General features: G+C 45.3%; 1 protein-coding gene across 9 annotated transcripts in view; it reads left to right on the forward strand.

Annotated features, from left to right (window-relative positions):
• KIAA1217 (KIAA1217 ortholog) overlaps nucleotides 1–20,013 on the forward strand; it is a 1,240,780-nt gene that overhangs the window by 439,454 nt on the left and 781,313 nt on the right. For all 9 annotated transcript variants that reach the window (XM_085631670.1, XM_085631677.1, XM_085631672.1 and 6 more), the window contains one exon: nucleotides 1,789–2,069. In XM_085631670.1, the coding sequence (XP_085487796.1) occupies nucleotides 1,789–2,069 (281 nt within the window). The remainder of the gene's footprint in view (nucleotides 1–1,788; nucleotides 2,070–20,013) is intronic.

Below are 20,013 nucleotides of genomic sequence, written 5' to 3' on the forward strand. Positions count from 1 at the left end.
TAAGATGCAGCTCTCTGGTCTCATAACCTTGGTATCAAGTGATTCATAATAATCACTTGATACCTAAGTTTTTGGGGGTTTAAGGGTTGCTCTTTGTAGCTTTTAAAGTGTAACTTTTATAACGTTGAATTGTTCTTGTCCTATCCATTTGGTGCCTGCATCCTGTTCTTGGTCACATGATTAGGTGGGGTTGGCAGTTTGCCTTTGTGTATTCCTCCCAGACAGTATCACAATAGAGGGCCTGAGTGTTGGCAGGATGGGCCATCCTGACATGATGAGGGGGGCAGAGCTGTCACCTGTCACACTTGCACTTCAAAGCCGCTGCCTCAGCTCACACACCAGAACTTCACACCAGCCTATTGCGACTGCAGACATACTGGGACCAGGACAAGGAGGCAAGAAATTCCAGACACCTCTGTAGGGGGAAATTCCCGAAGCTTCTCCCATTTTAAAGCTATTACCAAGTATAAAAGTAGGACCCTGAAACCCACTCTTCGGATTACTTCTGCACCTCTGGAAGACTCAGAAGAAGAACTGCCCCCCTGCAGGAAGGACTGCACTGCTGCCATGCTGCAAGAAAGACTGCCCACCTCTCTGAGGAAGGAAGACACGACCTGCTCCTTAAACCCAGAACTACCACTGTGACTCCGAAGGCTAGTTGACCGACATAACAAGTTTCAGAGACCTGTCCTGCATCTGCCCAGATTCAACTGGACCTGCCTGTGCCCTGCTGCTGGACTATTCTGGTTTAAGGCCTGATCCACAAAAGGTGCCCCTCGGGTTCTGGCCCCTTGGCTAACATCAGAGTGTACTCCTCCTGACCCCAATATTGGTTCCCTCAGATCCAACACAGCGCAATGCAACTCAACACAGTGCGACACAGCACCTCTCATCACAGCACCTCGCAGCCCCTGATCGGTGGCCTTATCAGAACCTACACTGTACGACACAGTGTGACACAGGGACTCACATCGCAGCCCTTGCAGCTCCTCATCGAGGCCAACACAGCACAGTGCAACTCGAGGCAGGACCTCGCATCGCAGGCCTCGCAGTTTCTCATCAGAATTGACGCAGTGCAGATGCAGTGCATTGTGCCCCGTATAAGGACATATGGTACAATTCTCAGTGGAACTAACTGGTCCCTGTTACCGGCACATGGTCCTTTGGGCCAACCTGAAGTTGTGATTTTGTCCAGGTCCTTCATGACCAGATAACCATAGTTGCGCTTTGTGCTTTTAGGCGCTATACTTACCATAAAACTTTGAAATTGCAGTTCTACTGATTAGATTTTTGTCATTTTTGTGTCAAATAATTTATAACATTCTACTCTATTCTTCTAAATTGGTGTGGGATTTTTCTTGTGTTCTCAATTTCTTAGTGTTAGTGTGCTGCATAAATACTTTACACATTGCCTCCAAGTTAAGCCTGACTGCTTTTGTGCCAAGACACAAGAGAGTTACACACTGGTTAATTTAATGAATGGTTGTGGTTCATCTTGACAAAGATTGTGTGGCTGTTGATAGAGAAGGGCTCTCACCTCCCCCAGCCTTCAAACTAATTCCTCACAACCACAAATGGAGGGAACCAGAGCATCATCACAACCGTCAGCATGGGTGTGTTACGTCACTGTGTAGTGGAACTCCTATACACTACATATTTGAAATCATCTTTTGATTATTTGTATAACTAATTTTTCAGTTAATGTTTTGCTTTAATCTATTTAAGCTGTTGAATACAGAAATGTTATCAGCGCTGGCACACTCTTATCATTCTTTGTGTTTTTTACAGCTCTGGGAACGGGGGATTCACCTGTGATTTTGCTGGATGATGGTGATGGCCTCAGCAGCAAAGAACAAGTTGCCAAAAGAGGCAATCATGTTCTCCCGAGGTCTTCTCGTGGTATTCCTCGAAGACATACAGTAGGAGGGTCTCGTACGTCCCAGGAAATTCTGGGAATGCAGTCATCGGACATGGATAGGAAGAGAGAAGCATTTCTAGAGCATCTGAAGCAGAAGTATCCACACCATGCAACTGCAATAATGGGTCACCAGGAGCGACTTAGAGATCAGGTAGGAAATACATATGGCCCTGAGATGCTGTGCTTGAAACATGAGTATAAGTCTATCTGTATAAATCTGTGTAAAGAAAGAATTAGTGGAGTTGATTTGGTGTTCTAAAAAAGGTAGCAACATCACAAAATAAAATGGTGGACGAAGTGCCGAAACTTTTCAAACACTCACCCCCAGTCACAGATCTGGGTTTAGTCCATCATTACTTTGCTCGCCATGTCACCTCAGTTTGGACCCAGCTATATGCAAATCAGTCATGACCTTACTCCCCGTGGGAACAGTCCACCCCGAACTGCCAAGTCAGGTCCTCCCTGGACCAGAAACAAGCATTCTGGGACCGGTTTCGGGGTATCACCCCTCATCCACCAAGTTAGCTTGAATCCAGTGGGGCAGCGAGCAAGGGACCTACGTCTGGGCATACTCTTAGCCACTTAGGGGGTGCATAGCAACATCACAAAATTGTTTCAGCATTCCATCCATCAATTGTTATTTTTACATTTGTCGCCCTAAGTGGGTAAGGTTTGCCCAGACATGGGTCCCATGCTCACCATGCCACTGGAGTCAAGCTAGCATGGTTGATAACATAACATGTGTATTTATAAAGCGCACCTTCACCCATTGGCATCCTGGTGCTGAATAACAGATGTCTATTGTTACTGTAGTCAATGGTACTCATTTATCGTCCTCAGATGGATGAAAGGCTGAGGGGACCCACCAGGATTTGAACCTATGACCATGTGGTAGAACACAGGGCCCTGCAGTGGACACATTAGTCCACTGAGCCACCAGACCCGGCTGATGAGGGCTAATACCCTGAAACCGGTTCCATGATGCTTGTTTACGGTCCAGGGAGGACCTAGCCTGGCAGTTTGGGCTGGACTATTCCCATGGAGAGCAGAGGTGAGACTGATTTGTATATGGCTGGGTCTAAACTGGAATGGCATGGTGTGCAAAGAAAATGATGGATTTAGGCCCAGATTTCTGCACTGGAGGTAACTTTTTGACATTGTTTCAGCATTCCGACCATCAATTGTTCTTTTTGCATTTTTCACCCTGCGTAGGACAGGTATGCTCAAACGTAGGTCCGGTGCTCACCATGCCACTGGATTTACATTGGCATGGATGATGAGGGGAGATGCTCTGAAACCGGTCCCAGAATGCTTGTTTCCGGTCCAGGGAGGACATGGCTTGGCAATTTGGGCTGGACTGTTCCATGGAAAGCAGGGGTGAGGCTGATTTGCATATAGCTGGGTCTAAACTGGAACGGCATGGTGTGCAAAGAAAATGATGGATTTACGCCCAGATCTCTGTACTGGGGCAAATGTTTGACATTGTTTCAACATTCCGTCCATCAATTGTTCTTGTTGTTCTAAAAAAGGTTGCAGGCCTTAATCTCTGTATGGACCTTCTGTGTGGCATATGTTAGCTGAGGACTTGCAGAAAAGGCTGTGATTTTTCATTAAAGGCTAGCTGTAGAGGAATAACATGAAACCTATGATGGTTTGTTTTAGGGATCGAAATCTCTTTCTGCCAAGTTTTTCACTAAGATGTCATCTGAGAACATAGACTGCAAAAATATCTTTTGCCCAAACAGCCAAAATCTCACAAATACAGAAATATTTCCCCACAAAAATTCTACCTGAATTTAATTCCTAAATCCAGCCAAGCTCAATTCCACATATTTTAGCACGGGTATAATTTTCTGTTCTAATTCCAGGCCCCAGCATAGTATCCAGCAAGTGCTTCTTGGATTAGACGTTTCTAGTGCTGAATTTATTTGAGCTAGCAATTTAGTTACTTTATGTTTTGGAGTCTGTTTTTTCAAGAGATTGTTTTGCATTTGCAGTCTATGTTTTCACATGATACCAGTCATTAAAACTGCACAGGTCGTCATTCTGGGAGTGGTTATTGAGTTACGACTCTGACTCGGTCTTCCTGCTAACTTTTTTAATACCTACTGGAGTTAAAACTGGGACCTGCATGTAACCTTTACAGGGTGCATTTGCTCTGCCCTATTTGGTAAAGCACCAGCCTATTTCTCGGGCAGCGGCATTTCTTTGAGCACTGGAATCCAAGCTGCCAGAAGGTGGCTGTTGATGCAGTGAGAGCATCTTCACTCAAACTAGCCAACTAGTTTAGCTCTCTACCAGTACTATAAAATCACTTCATTGGCTCAAATTCTTCTTTGATTGCATTAAGAGGCACATTCCATTTGATAAATGGCAGGAAGTTTTTGGGGGATGGTGCGTTGTCCTCAGATCTCTGCAGCGCACCATTGCTAAGGTCACATTGCCAATCATGTAAACGCCAACCGGCGTATATGGCACCTTTGATGTGAAAGAAGGGCGCTATAATGCGGCCTACCACACCCCAAGTTACTTTATAAAGTGGAATTGAAATATCAGAGCACTTGCGTTAGTGCCACTGTGATAGTTGTGACAACTTTATACTATCAACATTTTATACCTTCTAGAAGATTTTATGAGCTTTGCAAACTATTTGTTCGCTGTCAGAATGCGCAGCAGTTGCAGATTGTGAATACTCGCACGTACCCTCTCCTCTGCGCCGCCTCTACAAAGAGGAGTCGTTATGAGCTTCTGGAGTCCGTTGTTTGTGTCGCGCTTCCGTTATTTTGGCGCGCCCCTCGTGCCGCTCCATTTCATCCAAGAGAATGAGGCTTCGAGGTCAGCACAGAATGAGATGAGGCTGATTGATGGGTCTCGCTGGTGCTGCGCATCATGCTTTGGAGGCGGTGACCTTTTCGCACAAGTCGGGCGGAGGAGGCGGCGGCGGGTGAAACTGTGCGGCGTTAAATTGCTTCCCTTTGGTTTAATTACTCCGGCGACTTCTGTGTGGACATCCAAAGAAGAATAACAAATGTTCCACATCAGAAAGAGAACATGTTGATATTTAAGACGCCTGCTTTGTTTATGGAGCAGCTGGGCAAGATTAGCATATTTATTGACAGCGTCGAAGGCTCAGTTTATGTTTATCTCTGTGAGGCCTGGGACCGGGGCGAGTCCGGCTCTCACTGCAGAGCTAGAGCTGTTTGTTCGTTGTCTGGAACGACTGCTTTTGGTATTTTGCTTCCCTCATCCCTTTCTATGCCCTAAAAACCTGAGCCAGGCGGCTGCCTTGAGGCCACAGTCAGTGCTCTGCAGAAGCACGCACGCAGTCCCCTTGGTACAAGGCACAGAGCGTGCTCCCTTTACTGCTTCCAGGTCAATGGTCAGGTGCTCAACATACATCCTAGTAGCTATCACCCAGTGTTTAATTTGAGCCGGTGCTTGCCATTGGTGGCCACCGGGACTTGTTTTTGGGGACCGGCACTTATTTTTACTGCATTAGGTATTTACAGCTAGAGAGGGAAAAACACACAAATCAAAAAGACGGAAAATCCCTCATAAAGGGTCTTAAAAGGAGAAAACAGGAACCTGCAACAGTGAGATAAACGGTCAGGAAGTGTTTGGTAAAGGAGGAAACACCGACCCCTGCTTGTTTCTCTCTGTTTCTCGAAAATAGCCCAGCATTCATACAAGCCAGAGGTACTGATATGCAGGGCATCAGTATTTCCAGGTGTGGAAATAGCTATATCTCGCAACCAGTAGCGGCTCCTCGAGGGAGTGCGGTAGGGCAGGGTGCCGGAGGGGCAGGGTGGGGGTAGTTAACTCCGGAATGCAGCCAAACGGAGTTGTGTATATTCATAAATAAAACAAATTACATTGCGCGCTGCAACGCTAAATCGGCAAATTGTTACAGATTATACAATTAGCACCATATGTACATCCAAAAATCCCCACCCCTCGCCATCCGCTCTACCACTACAGTTACTGCAAACGATTCTGGAGTAATATCCAATATAACATATAAGAGAGCATCTGAGCGTACATTTCCAACTCGGTCATTCTAACTCTTGCATCTTTCGTGGGGTTCCCCCCTTTTTACCCCAGGGAGCCATTGCCCTCTCTTAACGTTACACAGCATTTGAATCATTCACGCCATGCAGATGCCGTACGCAAGGCTAGGGGGGCCTAGCATCAGATGGGTCAAATAGGTCCACAAGCCTCGCTGCCCACTCACAGAGGTCATCTTCTAGCTTATCGTCACTCCTACATTGACGCATACAGCTGTCTTCAGCCAGTGCCCACGCAGCCATGTCTCTTACCCATTCACACACCACCTGAGGGTGAGTGGGGGGGGCAGCCAGTGAATAGCCACTATCCACTTAGCTAAGATGATGTATGATATTATAGTGGATTCATTTGAATCTCGAGTTTGCTGTGTTCATCTGCACCCCCGCATTTTTGTTCTCCAATTCTTAATCTGTGATTTGTTCCCCTAGTACCTCTTGCCATCTGCCCTGCACTGGCAGCACGCTTAGCGGGATATCTTCCTTGAGTGCCCTGGGATACAAGTTTGCTTCTCCCAGCTATATTAAGTAGGGTTACTAATGTGTGGGACTCCTCAGGAACAGTTGGGAATGAAGGCCCCATACCATGAGCCATGGCCGCCACTTTCGCGAAATTAAAAAATTGTCCCTGTCCCAAGTTAAAGGTTTCAATTGCATTGGGCAGTGTGATAAACCTGTCATTTGCGTATAAATCCCGCAGGATGTCGCATCTCCCCTCTCTCCGCCTATCAATTATGATTCAATGCGCTATTTGTGCAAGCGGATGCAGGGACCACACAGATAACTCCAGTGCATAGGAGGCAAGATGTAGCACCCGCCGGACCGCCCCTTCCACTCCCCACACACTTGCCTCACCACATAGGGGACCAAAGCAGGCACCAGCATCCCCATCATCAGGGGTTCAGGCAGAGTCATCTCGCTGCATGTGCCTCTCAACAGTCTTTTTTCCCAGATTTCCCTTTCGTCCAGCCAGTGTACTGCGTGCTGGAGTTGTGATGCAAGATAATGGAGCTCTAAGCTAGGTAGTTTCAGCCCCTTGCATCTCCAGGTACTCTTTGAGGTAGCTCGGCTGACCCGTTTCCGTCCAGAAGCCCACAGCAGCTTAACAATGATGTTATCAGATCTACAAAGTATTTCCTAGAAATGTTAAAAAAATGTTCCCTGAAAAGCATATAGACAGCGCGGCAATACTACCATTTTAACAAGTGCAAATTTGCTCATTAAGGACAGAGAGTGTTCCAAAATTTTACAGATGGTCAGGGACCCAGTGGTGTAACGATAATTGAAGGGGCCCCCCTGCAAGGTATGTTGAGGGGCCCCCTCCGGACTCTATCAGTAGCTCTCCGGCTGAAGTGCTGTGCTGAGGCGGCCCCCTGGAGCTTGGGAGCCCCCGCACTGCAGGGGCTGTGGGGGCCTGTGTTACGCCCCTTCTGGTACCCTCTAGAACCCTGCCAGTATTAAGCGGTTCAAATGCCTGTGCCTCTCTTGCTGTCCGTATCCCGAGGTATCTGATAGCAGTGGCCTCGCATGGGAGCACCAGCGCCGGGAGATGTTGCTGTGGGATCTCCCCCAGGGTGCCCAGGGAAAATAGCTTGGACTTGATCTGATTAACCCATAGGCTAGAGACCTCTCCTACCTCCACCAAGGCTGTCAACATAATGGGTACGGAGTACTCTGGTTGCCTTAAGTATACCAGTGCATTGTCCGCGTATAGGGAGGCCACTTGGGTGGTTTCTCATACCTGCACTCTCCACTCATGCAATACCATTCATAGTTTACAAGCCAGTGGCACCGTCGCCAGTGTGCGAACAGCAGGGGCGATAATGGGCAACCCTGCCATGTGCCCCTATAATGGGTAAACAGAGTCGACACCGTTCTGCCAATATGGACCCTTGCCACTGGGCTCTGATAGAGCAGCTGTCCCCATTTGTTAAAACGCCTCCCCTACTCCTACCTTTCTCAGTACATGCCATAAGAAGTCCCACGACAGGGAATCGAATGGCTGATCTGTGTGGAGCAGGGCCAGCACATACGGGCCATTCCCCAGCTCAGGTGCATGCATCACCAGGGAAAGCCGCCTCAGGTTACATAGAGTATTCCTGAAAAGGATAAAACTGCACTGGTCCTCATGAACCAGAGCAGGCAAATACAGTGGCGTAGCTAGAGCTTGTGGCGCCCGGGGCTATCCCTCAGATTGCCGCCCCCCCCCCCCCTGGCGGGAGGGCATGCACTTCAAAGAGGTCCGAAAAAAACGTAATATCGCCTCGAATAGTTACCTTGATCATGCAAGTTGCATGCACATACATGACACGGTCCAAGGCTACACAGTTGAATACACCGGTGACTGGCAGTACAAAAGAGAACACACAGACTGCATGATCTATCTGGGGACTCAGAAAAACCTCATATGACATCCATCAGAGAGCTGCGTGAACAATTACCTGGTAATCCCCTCAACACAATGCAAACATGCACACACATGACACTGTTCATGTAACCTTCATCTACAGCTGACATTAAATGACCATACATCATGGTCCCACCATTAAAGCAGTGGGGACCTGCACGAACGTGATGTGCTCTGGGGACCCAAAACCAACTTAACAGTGTTGAAGCCTGTGATTCTTTATCTTTCAAAAACAGCAAATTAATTATTCACAGGGAATGACTCACTGTGTGCCCTTAAAACTAAACGCAGCACAAAGGGGTCAGTCAGCTCCACCTTGCCAACACAGACCAGATACAAAGCCCACTCTGGTGGCCCAAAGGCAACATCCAGGGGCCGCTCCCTGTCATTACTTCAAAGCAGCAGCAACCAACTCCCTGGGAATGAAAAGACGTGTGCTCTTGGTACCCAAAACCAGCTTGTAATAGTGCATCTCTCCTTCACAGCAGCCTCAGCACACACATGGTGCACAGCCTGCCTGGGGGCCCAAAGCTAAAATACAGGGAGGGCCGACACATTATGATCACAATCCTTAAACACAGTTGTGGGGGCCATGGGGACTTGTTCAACTCTATCCAAGACCCGGGACAAACTGTTCCGGCGCTGCGGCACTCCTTGAATATTCAGAAGAAACAAGAAATATTAAACCACAGTGATGTCGGCCAAGAATGGTCAATGTTTCGAAATAAAGAAATGTGCAGGGCAAATAAATAGATACAAGACAAAGACGACATCAAGCATGTTAAGTGTGATTGTCAGCTGCTAAAATTTAAGTGAAATACATCTAGATTAAAGGAAGTAGATGTACAGAGGTGAGTCTTGAGCATACCAGGTAGGCTGCATTATGCTAAACTTACATGAGATGCTGTTAGGTGTGTCTATTTAAATATATTGCCAAACTAATACCACACATACATTATGGCTAAATTAAAGAAGACAATAACAATCAAACTGAAAATTAAGGGATGTAAAGCCAGGGAATCGAACCCTGGATGTACATGAGATAATCATGGAGATTATGGGATGGGCTGTATTGTGCTATACTACTGTGCCCCCCTGTTATATGTGCCCATTAAAATCTATTACCAACATAAGTTAAAATAATTTGAGTAAGCTACATCTGAATTATACATTAGAGAAGAAAATTGTGCAATCTATATGACTTATATGGGGGTACTGCCAAAGAGATCCAACCCTTGATGTGCATGGACAAGTCACAGATGATACACAGTAAGAAGAGTTCTACTGTACATTGTTGTTTTGAGTAGTTCCAACGTCAGTTGGTAAATAGCAGCCTCAAAGTGCATAGCTGCCAAGCTTTCAGATTGCTGGGTGTGATATTTTCATAATTTTATTGCAATTATGAGTCCGCCGCCGCAGACATTTGTACCAGTTTTAGTCTTCTTAGAGTTTCTCATTGCTCAAATGGGTGTAATTACTGATATATATATATATATATATATATATATATGTTTCCCTCGTCTTCATTGCTTGAGTTTTGCTCGCAAAGAAGTGTCACTCATAGTCGTTGAAATGTCACTCACAACTACAATTGAATTCTGAAAATGTCACACATAGCAATTTGAAACCTTGGGAGCTATGCTCATAATCGTTGAAATGTCAATCATAATTACACTGAAGTTATGAGAAAATGTCACACATCTGAAACCTTGGCAGCTATGCTGCCACTCTGCCACTCACTAAATATCCCCTCTGAAAACATTTAGCTCTTACCTCACTCAGCCTCCAGCAGCACTCCACAGTGGTGGCAGCCAGAGCCAGGGTCTCTATGGCAGGGGTTGGTTCACGTCTGGGGACGGAGGACACAAAAGAACCTGGGAGGGCAATGCACAGCAAGACACACTCCGGACAGGGAGGGAACCTCATGGAAGAGGACGCGATGCAGGAAGAAAAAAGAACGTGCAATTACATGGTCAGGCTTGTGTCAGAGAGCAGCGGGAGGTAATGAAGGAGTAGAGGCAGGCAAATTGGTAGAGGGACTGTAGATGCACATACTTAGGGGGGCGACCAACAGGCGAGACAGGAAGAGAATGAGGAGGGCCAGTGTGAGGGAGAGAGGCCAGGGAGTGATAAAGAGAATGAGGAGGGTTTCCAGAAAACGGCATTAGCCGCTCGGGCAACCGGAGAGGGGTCTTCATTTTCCTAATGGGCTGGAAGTGCAGCCAATGGTGGGAAGCCGAGAGCCGCCTGTCCTGTGGGCTGAGCCTGTAACTTACCCCCAAGTCTACCCAGGACACAGGAAGGGAGCCACTGCCGAGAGAGACACGGGCTGGGAGGCAGTGCCAGGGCAGGGGTGCTCTGTGGAGTGCCATGCTGTCAGCTCCAGACATCCATTGTTTGAATGTAAATGGTCGAGGATCAACTAAGCCCCTGGGTCCAAGCTGTTACATTCTTCCTCAATGTGGAGTGGGATTTTAATGTGTGTAATGGGTCTTAATTTTGGAAGTACTGCTCAGTTGCTGGAACCACAAGATTTGTCTGTTAACATTATTATACACCCAGTCATTGATCGCTTATGGAATGCTTTTTGAAGCCCCATACCTCTTCTCTGTGGAGAGCCTTTCAGCTTCAAACCGTTTAGAGCTGTGCTCACCCATTCTTTGAACGTAAAGGGTTGAGGATCTTTAACACTGTGTGGCCATTCAACCCTAACCATACATATCACTATCCCCATCGCACATAAATGTTCATTGTAAAATACTAGCATGCATCGTAGCCAGCAGGATAAACCCACTGAGGCCCAGTCGGATGCCTCCAGATGAGGCAGCTTAAAAACAGTCACCACCACAGAGCAATGCCACATAACAAACATGCACAAATATTTTTGCCACACATCAGGCCTGGCTCCAGGAATTTTTATTTGGGTGGGCCAAGGGTGCATTTGGGTGGGCCACTGCGGGCTCGATTTGTCGCATATATGTCTGGGCAGGCCTGCTTCAGAGCCCTCCTTTATCTCTTCTTAGCCTTATAAGGACCAGTAAAACTCACTCTTTTCCAAATCTCTTTCTAAATATTATCACTCACAAAAAGTGCTTTTTCCATGTAATGTTCCTTTGATGGGAAGAGGATTTTTTTGAGGTGGGAGTATCAGGCAAGTGATACTACTCAGGCTCCATCTGTTTGAGCCTTCATGGAGGATCCCTCTTCATTACTACCTCCAGCTGACCCCGGACTCGGCAACGCTCTCCCTTACAGGCTTGATTATCCACTACTCCTCTCTCCAGTGCACCTTTTCTCACAGCTGTCCTTGGGCCCCAGCCCCATATCAGGCACTATCGAGCTCCACTTTGCTTTTTCCCGGTAAAAACATTAGTAAAATCACCTTAAAACTTAAAACATTGAATATAGCAGTAAATATAATTAGCAGCACTTTAAAGCATGTTCCACAGTAGCCCTTATGACCCGACTGCTAATTAAATAAACAAAAACAGAAAGGCCATGACAGGGCCGGCTTTAGCGCTGATGCGAAAGTCTTTTTTGGCGCCACACTAATAACCTCTTTCTCTGTAAATACCTTTACTACCACCTTCCAACAGTGCCCCTCGTCCCTCCATGGCCCCCCTAGTGACCTCCTCCTCAGATTCCCTCACTGCCTCACGCCACAAGTGCCCCTCATCTCCCCATAGCCCCTCCCCCTCATGACCTCCTCCTTGGACTCCCTCACTGCCACCATCCACCAGTGCCCCTTATCTCTCTGCAGCCTCTCCCCCTCATGACCTCCTCCTCAGACTCCCTCACTACCACCCTCCACCAGTGCTCCTCATCTCACCCTAGCTCCCCCTCCACACCATGACCTCTTCCTCGGATTCCCTCACTGTCACCCAGGGCACAAGTCCTAAAAAAAGAAGTATGGGGACGCTGACGTCACAACAGGAAGTAATGTCATGAAAGTGGCTTGCACCATCAGACTCATTGCCTCCCCTCGCTCACCCCTTAGATGCCATTGCATCAGAGAAGCCAGCGCGTGAGCAGCGTTCTGAATGAGCTCCAATCTCGCCCCAGAGAGGCCAAAGAGTAAATGTGTGGCTCCATTTGCTCCAGTAATCGAGCTCCCGTTAAAATAAGTGAGGGGACACCGTCCACCCGCCTGGTACCCCGACTCGAGCCCTGCAGTCACCCTCCACCAGTGCCCCTCATCGCTCCACAGCCCCTCCAACTACCTCCTCCTCAGATTCCCTCACTGCCACCCTCCACCAGTGCCTCTCATCGCTCCGTAGCCCCTCTCTCATATGCATTTGTTGTTTAGCGCTACTCATATCAGTGTAGTGTAGTGTGTCAGCACTTTACACCACAAACACATTATACAGAGACAATCAATCATACAAGTATGTAAATCAGTCTACAGGGAATGTCACATAAGCCAATGAGGATTACAAGGTGTAGGAATCACATGTCATCCATACTGGTGGGCAGTATATTTTGAGAGGATTTGGTCTGGGGAAACACAACCTTCACAACCTTAGGATTTAAAAGAGTATTCCATGGGGATCAGCTTTACTGATAAAAATGTATCTCTGCTCAAACATACTCATTTTAGCAACATTAGAATGATGAAAGACTGAGGAAGCTCTAACTATATCACAAAACAAAAAAAACGATACCATTCATGTTTGTATGCAGCTCTTTGATGACAGTTCATTGGTCACTGTCCTATGTTAGGATTGTGACTTCTGAACTGCAAGTAACACAAGGATCTCTGTGACAAAGGCAGTAACCCACTGAGCTATCCACATAAAATACAGTTCATCTGCACTTAAAAACTACCAACAGACAAACGATTGCTCTCCAGCAGGATCATTAATCACTAGCGTTATCTGGGCATTCTGAATTGCGTTGTCATATTGTGTCCTGCATCGGCCATGAGAAGGATAAAAACTGTTTAAATGACGTGCACAGAAGTATGTGTCCTGCTGGGCCTGCACATATTTTTAAAAGAAAAAAAATAGTAACACATTCTCTTACCTACTAGTCGAACTCTGTGTCACAGCCTGATGCGATAAGCAGCTGCAGGGGTCAGGAAAGGGGAATAGGAATAAACAAACGTATTTTCTCCGACAATCCGACTCCGACCTCTGCAGCACAGAATTGGGTCCTCACGAGTGCGTAGTGGTGAAGCGCGTGACGCGTCACCACTACGTAACGTTCTCATCGCGAGGCCCTGGAGCAGGCTGGTGACCAATACGAAGTCCTGGCTCTAGTCTTGGCGAACCGGAACCGACCGACGTCATGATGGCAAGGCAGCACTGCAGCAGGCGCTGACGCACTGGCGCACCACAAACAAGTAGGTCTGCTGGTCAGCGTCAGGTGCGTGCAGTGCGCAGCGCGCTCACCGCGCTGCTTGAAGACGTTTAACTTTTAACTGGGCCGCCGGCCGCGCGCGCTGTTGCGGCCGCGGCTGACTTTATAATTTATTTAGGGACAGTCAAATCTGTCCCTAAATAAATTATAAAGGCCGCCGCAGCCGCAACGGGCCACCAGTGCTGAGCGGCCGCCCTAAAAACAGTGCCGCCTGGGGCGGTCCGCCCCCACCGCCCCCCCCTAGCTACGCGCCTGGGCAAATAGGTCGAAGCTCGACAAGCAGTTCGCTAAGATCTTTCTGAGTACTTTAACTTCAACATTTAGCTTTGGGAGGGGGGAAGTAGGAGGAGACCTCCTTTACATCCTTATCTGGCTTGGGTATCACGACTATGAGAGCTTCCCTCATAGAGTCAGGCAATTGCCCTTTCTCAAATGCTTCCTGGTAAACCACCAGTAGGCTGTTGGCAAAAGAGTCCGCCCTCCCCTTATACAGCTCAGCTAGTAGGCCATCCCCTCCCAGAGCCTTAGAGGTTTGCAGTGCACGGATAGCTGCTACAATCTCTTCCTTGGTAAAAGGCACATCCAACTGTCTCCTGTCGTCCCCAGACAAGCGGGACATTTGGAGGCCAATCAAGCACTTCTCCCCTTCTGCCCAAGAGTCAGTGTCAGGCGCAGCTGAGACCCCCGCAGGTGCTGTGCAAAAATGTCTGTGATACATATCCTGTTGGTAGCGTGCCTCTCTACCCTTCGTATCAAAAGCATTGGCAGCAAGCATGTAAGGTGCAGAAATATGAGGTTATAAGAAGGTAACAGCCTTACAGACTACTGAGAATTCTGTAGTGCGATGTTTGCTCTGTATAGGCGTAGGAAAGCCATTGGCAGAATTGAGATCAGAACTGGGCATGGCCAAACTAGAAGTCCGTATAGCCTTTAATACCATCCACTACTGGATCCGTGTGTGGTCCATCCCTGCCCCGGCAGTGTATCGGAAAGCCTTTCAGGATTTATGAAGAAGCAGGGAATATGCCTACTTACCATGGTTTGAGCATCTAAAGAGCACTCTCATTGCAATTGGGTGTGTGAACATCTATGGCAGAAACCTGAATAGATGAACAAGAATGCTGAACAAATTGCAAAAAAACTATTTTAAGGCCATGTGAAGCTAGAGGATGTGGCTAGGAAAAAAACGACCTCTATATAAATGTAGGCTTGGGACTCTACAAGTATTGTCATTCACTAAACACTGGTCGAAGTCTGTGGACAACATCTCAGACACCTGTAGCTGTGCCCTGAGAGGCCCAGAAACAGCAGCCCAGTTCATGCTTTTATTTACCAACACCTTGCAGCACAGAAGCTACTTTTTACGTCGCTTGATTTTAAAATATAATATATGGTGTTTCACGGAAGCCCTTGAATTTTGTTAATGGATGGACTTGAGGGAAATATACCTTGCCGTAGCAGCATATATTTACTCCACATAGAAAGCAACAAGATCTCACTTGAGATAAGCCAGGATGACGTGGCTGCTGAAGGGGATACACTGCTTTTCCTATGGCGGCTTTTCTTACTCTAGAAAGCTATGAAAAGAATGAATGTATATAGTTAAATTATGAGCACCTTGTATTCCGTCAGTGCTTTTATTCGCCATATGGTTATAAAATGAAACTGGGTTCTATAACTTAGATTGCCTTATTAGATGGTTTGTATGAATTGTACTTATATAATTGTCTAGAATGCAATATTCAGCGGAGTTTGTGCCTTTGCAGTGCGACAACTGCCATATTCATTTATGCACTTTATAAATTATAATGCATGTTTTAATTGTATGGCTACTTTGGCTGACAATAAAGATGCATTGACAACGTTCAGCCATACACACGGTGGTTTCTGGTTTGAGTAAAATAGCCAATTCCCATGTGCTTGTTGGGTGCTACAAGACAAGCTTCGCTATTGGAAACCCTGTGTTTTGATTTTACCTTTCTATCTGTAAATATCCTCTGTGGGAGTTGTGTTCTGAATGTATATTTGATATTCAGAGAGTGGTACACAGTGACTGAGATATCACCTACTTGTGGAAGATGGTCATGCATCATTTCGTATTTTAAAATGTGTTAGTTGGATGAGAAAACACACATTGCTTACTAGCATTGACGCCGAGATATTCTATATATGTATTTACCTCTTTATTTATTAGTGGGTGTACTTTGGTGTGTGGACCATAGCTTGTTGAAGGTCTTAGATCACCTTACACAGTTTCACATTTTTCAGTTGTGCCACATATTCTGAATTTTCTTCTAGTTATTATTATGGTCATAATGCTTATCATTATAATAATTATTTTCATGATTCTTATTAGAATTATTAACAACACAAACATGCGTAACAATGACCACAATAATATGCGTGTTGTTGCTATTGTGACTATAAATACTACTATTAATAAAAAGCATATTTATAATGGTTTTATCATTATTATGATTATTCTTATTTATGTTGTGGCTGTTGGTAACGTTATTTCTAGCAGGAATGGAATAGCGGCAGTGGTAGTGTTCATTATTTCTCTGAGTTCGCAAGAGACAATACAAAGTATGAAGTGTCTTGAAAGTTAAATCGTAAGTAATATCAATGAGAACTAAGTTTATCGTAAATTTGAAATTCTCAAATTTTCTCATATTTGCCACACCATACTTACTGCTTTAGGGATACTCTTTATATTACCTCAGCTTTGTTTATTTATTGATCTGTTAACTTTCAGTGTTTTGTACTGTACAAGCACTTTGAGATGCTGGTGGAGCATTAAAAGGGACAAAGGGAGAAATAAAGGCAAAATGACAAAAAGGGGCAGCGGGTAAGGAGGGGTGAAAGTTGAGATGCGCAGAGAAGAGTAGGTGGCAGTGGGGATGGAAGGATTTGAAGAGAGACGGGCGGGAGACAGAGGCAGGATGCAGAGCAGAGGGCTGTGCCAGGGGGGTGGGGGTAGGATGTGTGGAGCGCAGCATGGCCGCTGCGCTGCAGTGATAGCACGAGGCATTGTTCATGTCTTGCTTTGTTCAGATGCTGTTGCTGTACTTATGGTAAAGACTGAAAATAGCGTGGCTGACTCCAGGCAGGAGCACTCTCTGGACTCGAACCCTGGCACTAGCTAGATGATCAGTGCTCATTACACATGGTTACATCTTCAAGCGTTCACTCCCGCTCTGCATTCCTATTTGGAGCAACATTCTAAAAGTGTGGAACAATTGGGAATCTTAAGTTACATATTTTCTGGCTAAACGTTTAAAGACATATGGCGTCCAAACTTGCAGTGCCAACCCGGAAGTCCCAGTAAAGAAGGATAAAGCATTACGCCTTCAGTGATTATCCTACATCAGAGAGATGCTCCTTGCTTTAAACTAGACCATTTATAGTCACACGAGGGCGATCCGTGCAGCAGCAGCTGTCTTCAAAAAACGTTTCGGGCTGGAGCTTCCAGTGCAGAGCAATATTAGTAGAAGTGCACTGTGCGTCCTTGAGCACATAGAAGGCACGGTGCTTTGGCTGAGGGAATGTTATTTGGATCGGTGCCTGATGCCTCTGACATGCAGAAGGGAATTTACCATGTAGTGGTGTTAACATGCACTGGGAAAATATACCTGACAGTGTGGGGTGTGCATGAGTGTTGTGCGTGGGTGTGTCTGTGTGTCTGCCTGTGTGGTCATTGATACATCTCTTGTTTATGTTTTCCGTGTTGATCCCTGACAAAAATAGCTGATCTGAAGCTCTTTTTGAGGTCTGGCCACCTGAGATGCAATTGCCACTGGCCCGATTTATCTGTTAGGGCTGGACCAGTAGGTCGATTCTTTATAAACTTTGACTCACAGGGCCCAGTTCACAAAACTTTTTCTGTAAGTAATTGGTTTTCCGTTCTGACTTAGGTATAATTTGCATGTTAAATATCGGGGGCGTAGCTACCATTGGGCGGCAGGTGCAGTGGCACTGGGGCCCTGAGGGGCCCGTTGAACCCTGATCATTTCTGTATTTACTAGTCCAACAGCAGTCCTAGGGGGCAATTTCCTTGCTTGCACCAGGGCCAATGTTATCCTTTCTATGCATCTGTATATGCTCTTATTGAAGTTCAGTAACAAAATATTTAGTCTTAAATGTTGTGCTACAAAACTATTGAAGCTAGACTGTCGACTACAAAAATATCATGAAAAATATATATATATTGCGTGAACTCCGTTGCATGGTCTAAATATTTCCATAGACACGGACCCAGTTCAGTGCTTCAATTGTGTTTATTCACCCATCGCCATTACGCGTTTCGGCTCAACAGCTTTGATCACATGACATGGTTCGGTGAGTTAGTGCATTATTTAAAGTGACCAGTGCCAGCGATCAGGATGTCACATGCTCATAGACATAGAAAACATTTCAAAATAATTTATACACATCGAACGGTCATTAATAGTGCATCAAACCAGGGTACTTGAGAATAAAATGTAAACACTTAAAATATTTTAAAATGTTTAAAAATATTTAAATAACAGTGTTTTCATGAATCTTAATTGGTGAAATACCTTGTTGATTCATGTTACAAGGCCGTGTTTGCCTCGATACAAAATATGCGATTAAATCCTGTGCAATTCATCCACTGATGCATTAACCTGTAATGATGTATATATCCTGATTGTTGTTGTACTGTCAAATCTAATGTGTGCTAAAGTGCAAGTGCAATGTGCTTAAAACTATTTATTTTTCACTGATGTTCTGGCAAGATTCCGTGTCTTGCATGTCAAGCTGTTTAATTAGACCTGAACTACTCTCTCATGATTATTATAGTATAAAGATAGATGACCTACTTCAGGCATACAAATGAGGGTTTACATTGGGCTTTGTGCAAATTGCAATTAGTACTTCATATATTCAGATCCACATATAACTAAACACCCAAATACAAATACATAAACATAACTCTACATATATATAAATAGATAAATATTGCCAATAAATATAAGTAAAATACTGAACATTACATTGATAATAAATACATATATATGGCGTCACGCAATTGCTTCCCTTTATATAAAAACACATGTCATAAATCTATTTCTTGATTCCAAATGTCAACGCATAACTACCTTAGTACTTGTCACCTTAATTGTACTAGCCGCGCTGTTTATCCTAAGCATGTATGCAGATCCTCAATTGCATTTAGGCCAGATGGATATTTTGAATTTAGTTGTAGAATATATCTTGTTTCCAACTTCCTGAGTTTATTAACTCTGTCCCCACCACGTCTACTTGGGGGGACTGTATCCAATACAAAATATTTGAGGTCTTCATTGTTGGACTTATGCTTATCTTTAAAATGACGCGCCACCGAATACGTGTTATCTTGGTTAGTGATGGCGCGCAAATGCTGTAGGATGCGCTTGTGCACATGCAAATCCGTGCTGCCTATGTACTGCAAGCCACATGGGTATAGCAGCACATAGACAGCATATTCCAGTCTGCAGGTCAACAATTTGGTAATCTTGAATTTTCTATCGCTAAATTGAGTTTTAAATGTGCTTTTGTTAATCCCATGCTAGCATGCCTTGCATGTTTTACATTTGTAAAAACCTTTCCTCATATGAAGCCAACTCCCACTCTCAATTATCTCCTGGCTGGTTTTGACTAACTTATCTCGTGCTGATGGTGCTCTGCTATAAGTGATGGACACCCTCTGCGGAAGCAGGGGTCTAATCACTGGATCACTGAGAACCATGGCCCAATTCTTTTGGATAATTCTTTGTAAGGGTCTATGTTGATTGTTATACTTCATAATCATGCAAAATGTTTGTTCTTTCTGTTCTTTGCCATCGCCCTGTTTGTCCCTAAGGGCTTCTGTTCTACTCAATCGCATTGATTTTGTTATAGCTTTGTCTATTATGTTATCAGGATAACCTCTCTCGAGGAATCTCATTCTGCTGTTGTTTTGACCTATAACTAAATCTCCATCATTACTGCAAATCGCCTCAAACGTAGCATCTCTCCATACGGTATGCTGTTTATAAGATGCTTGGGATGCATACTACTCACATGGAGAGTCGAGTTCCCTGCTGTCATTTTTCTAAATAACCTGGTCTCAATCTTGTGATCCTTAATATAGACTTGGGTATCTAGAAAATCGAATGAAGTAGAGCTAATCGTTGCAGTAAAATTTAAATTAATGTTGTTGACATTGAGGGCATGTACAAAATCAATAGCTTCTTTTTCTGACCCTTGCCATACTACAAAAATATCAT

The sequence above is a fragment of the Triturus cristatus genome, chromosome 10 (assembly GCF_964204655.1).
Source record: "Triturus cristatus chromosome 10, aTriCri1.1, whole genome shotgun sequence".
NCBI lineage: Eukaryota > Metazoa > Chordata > Amphibia > Caudata > Salamandridae > Triturus > Triturus cristatus.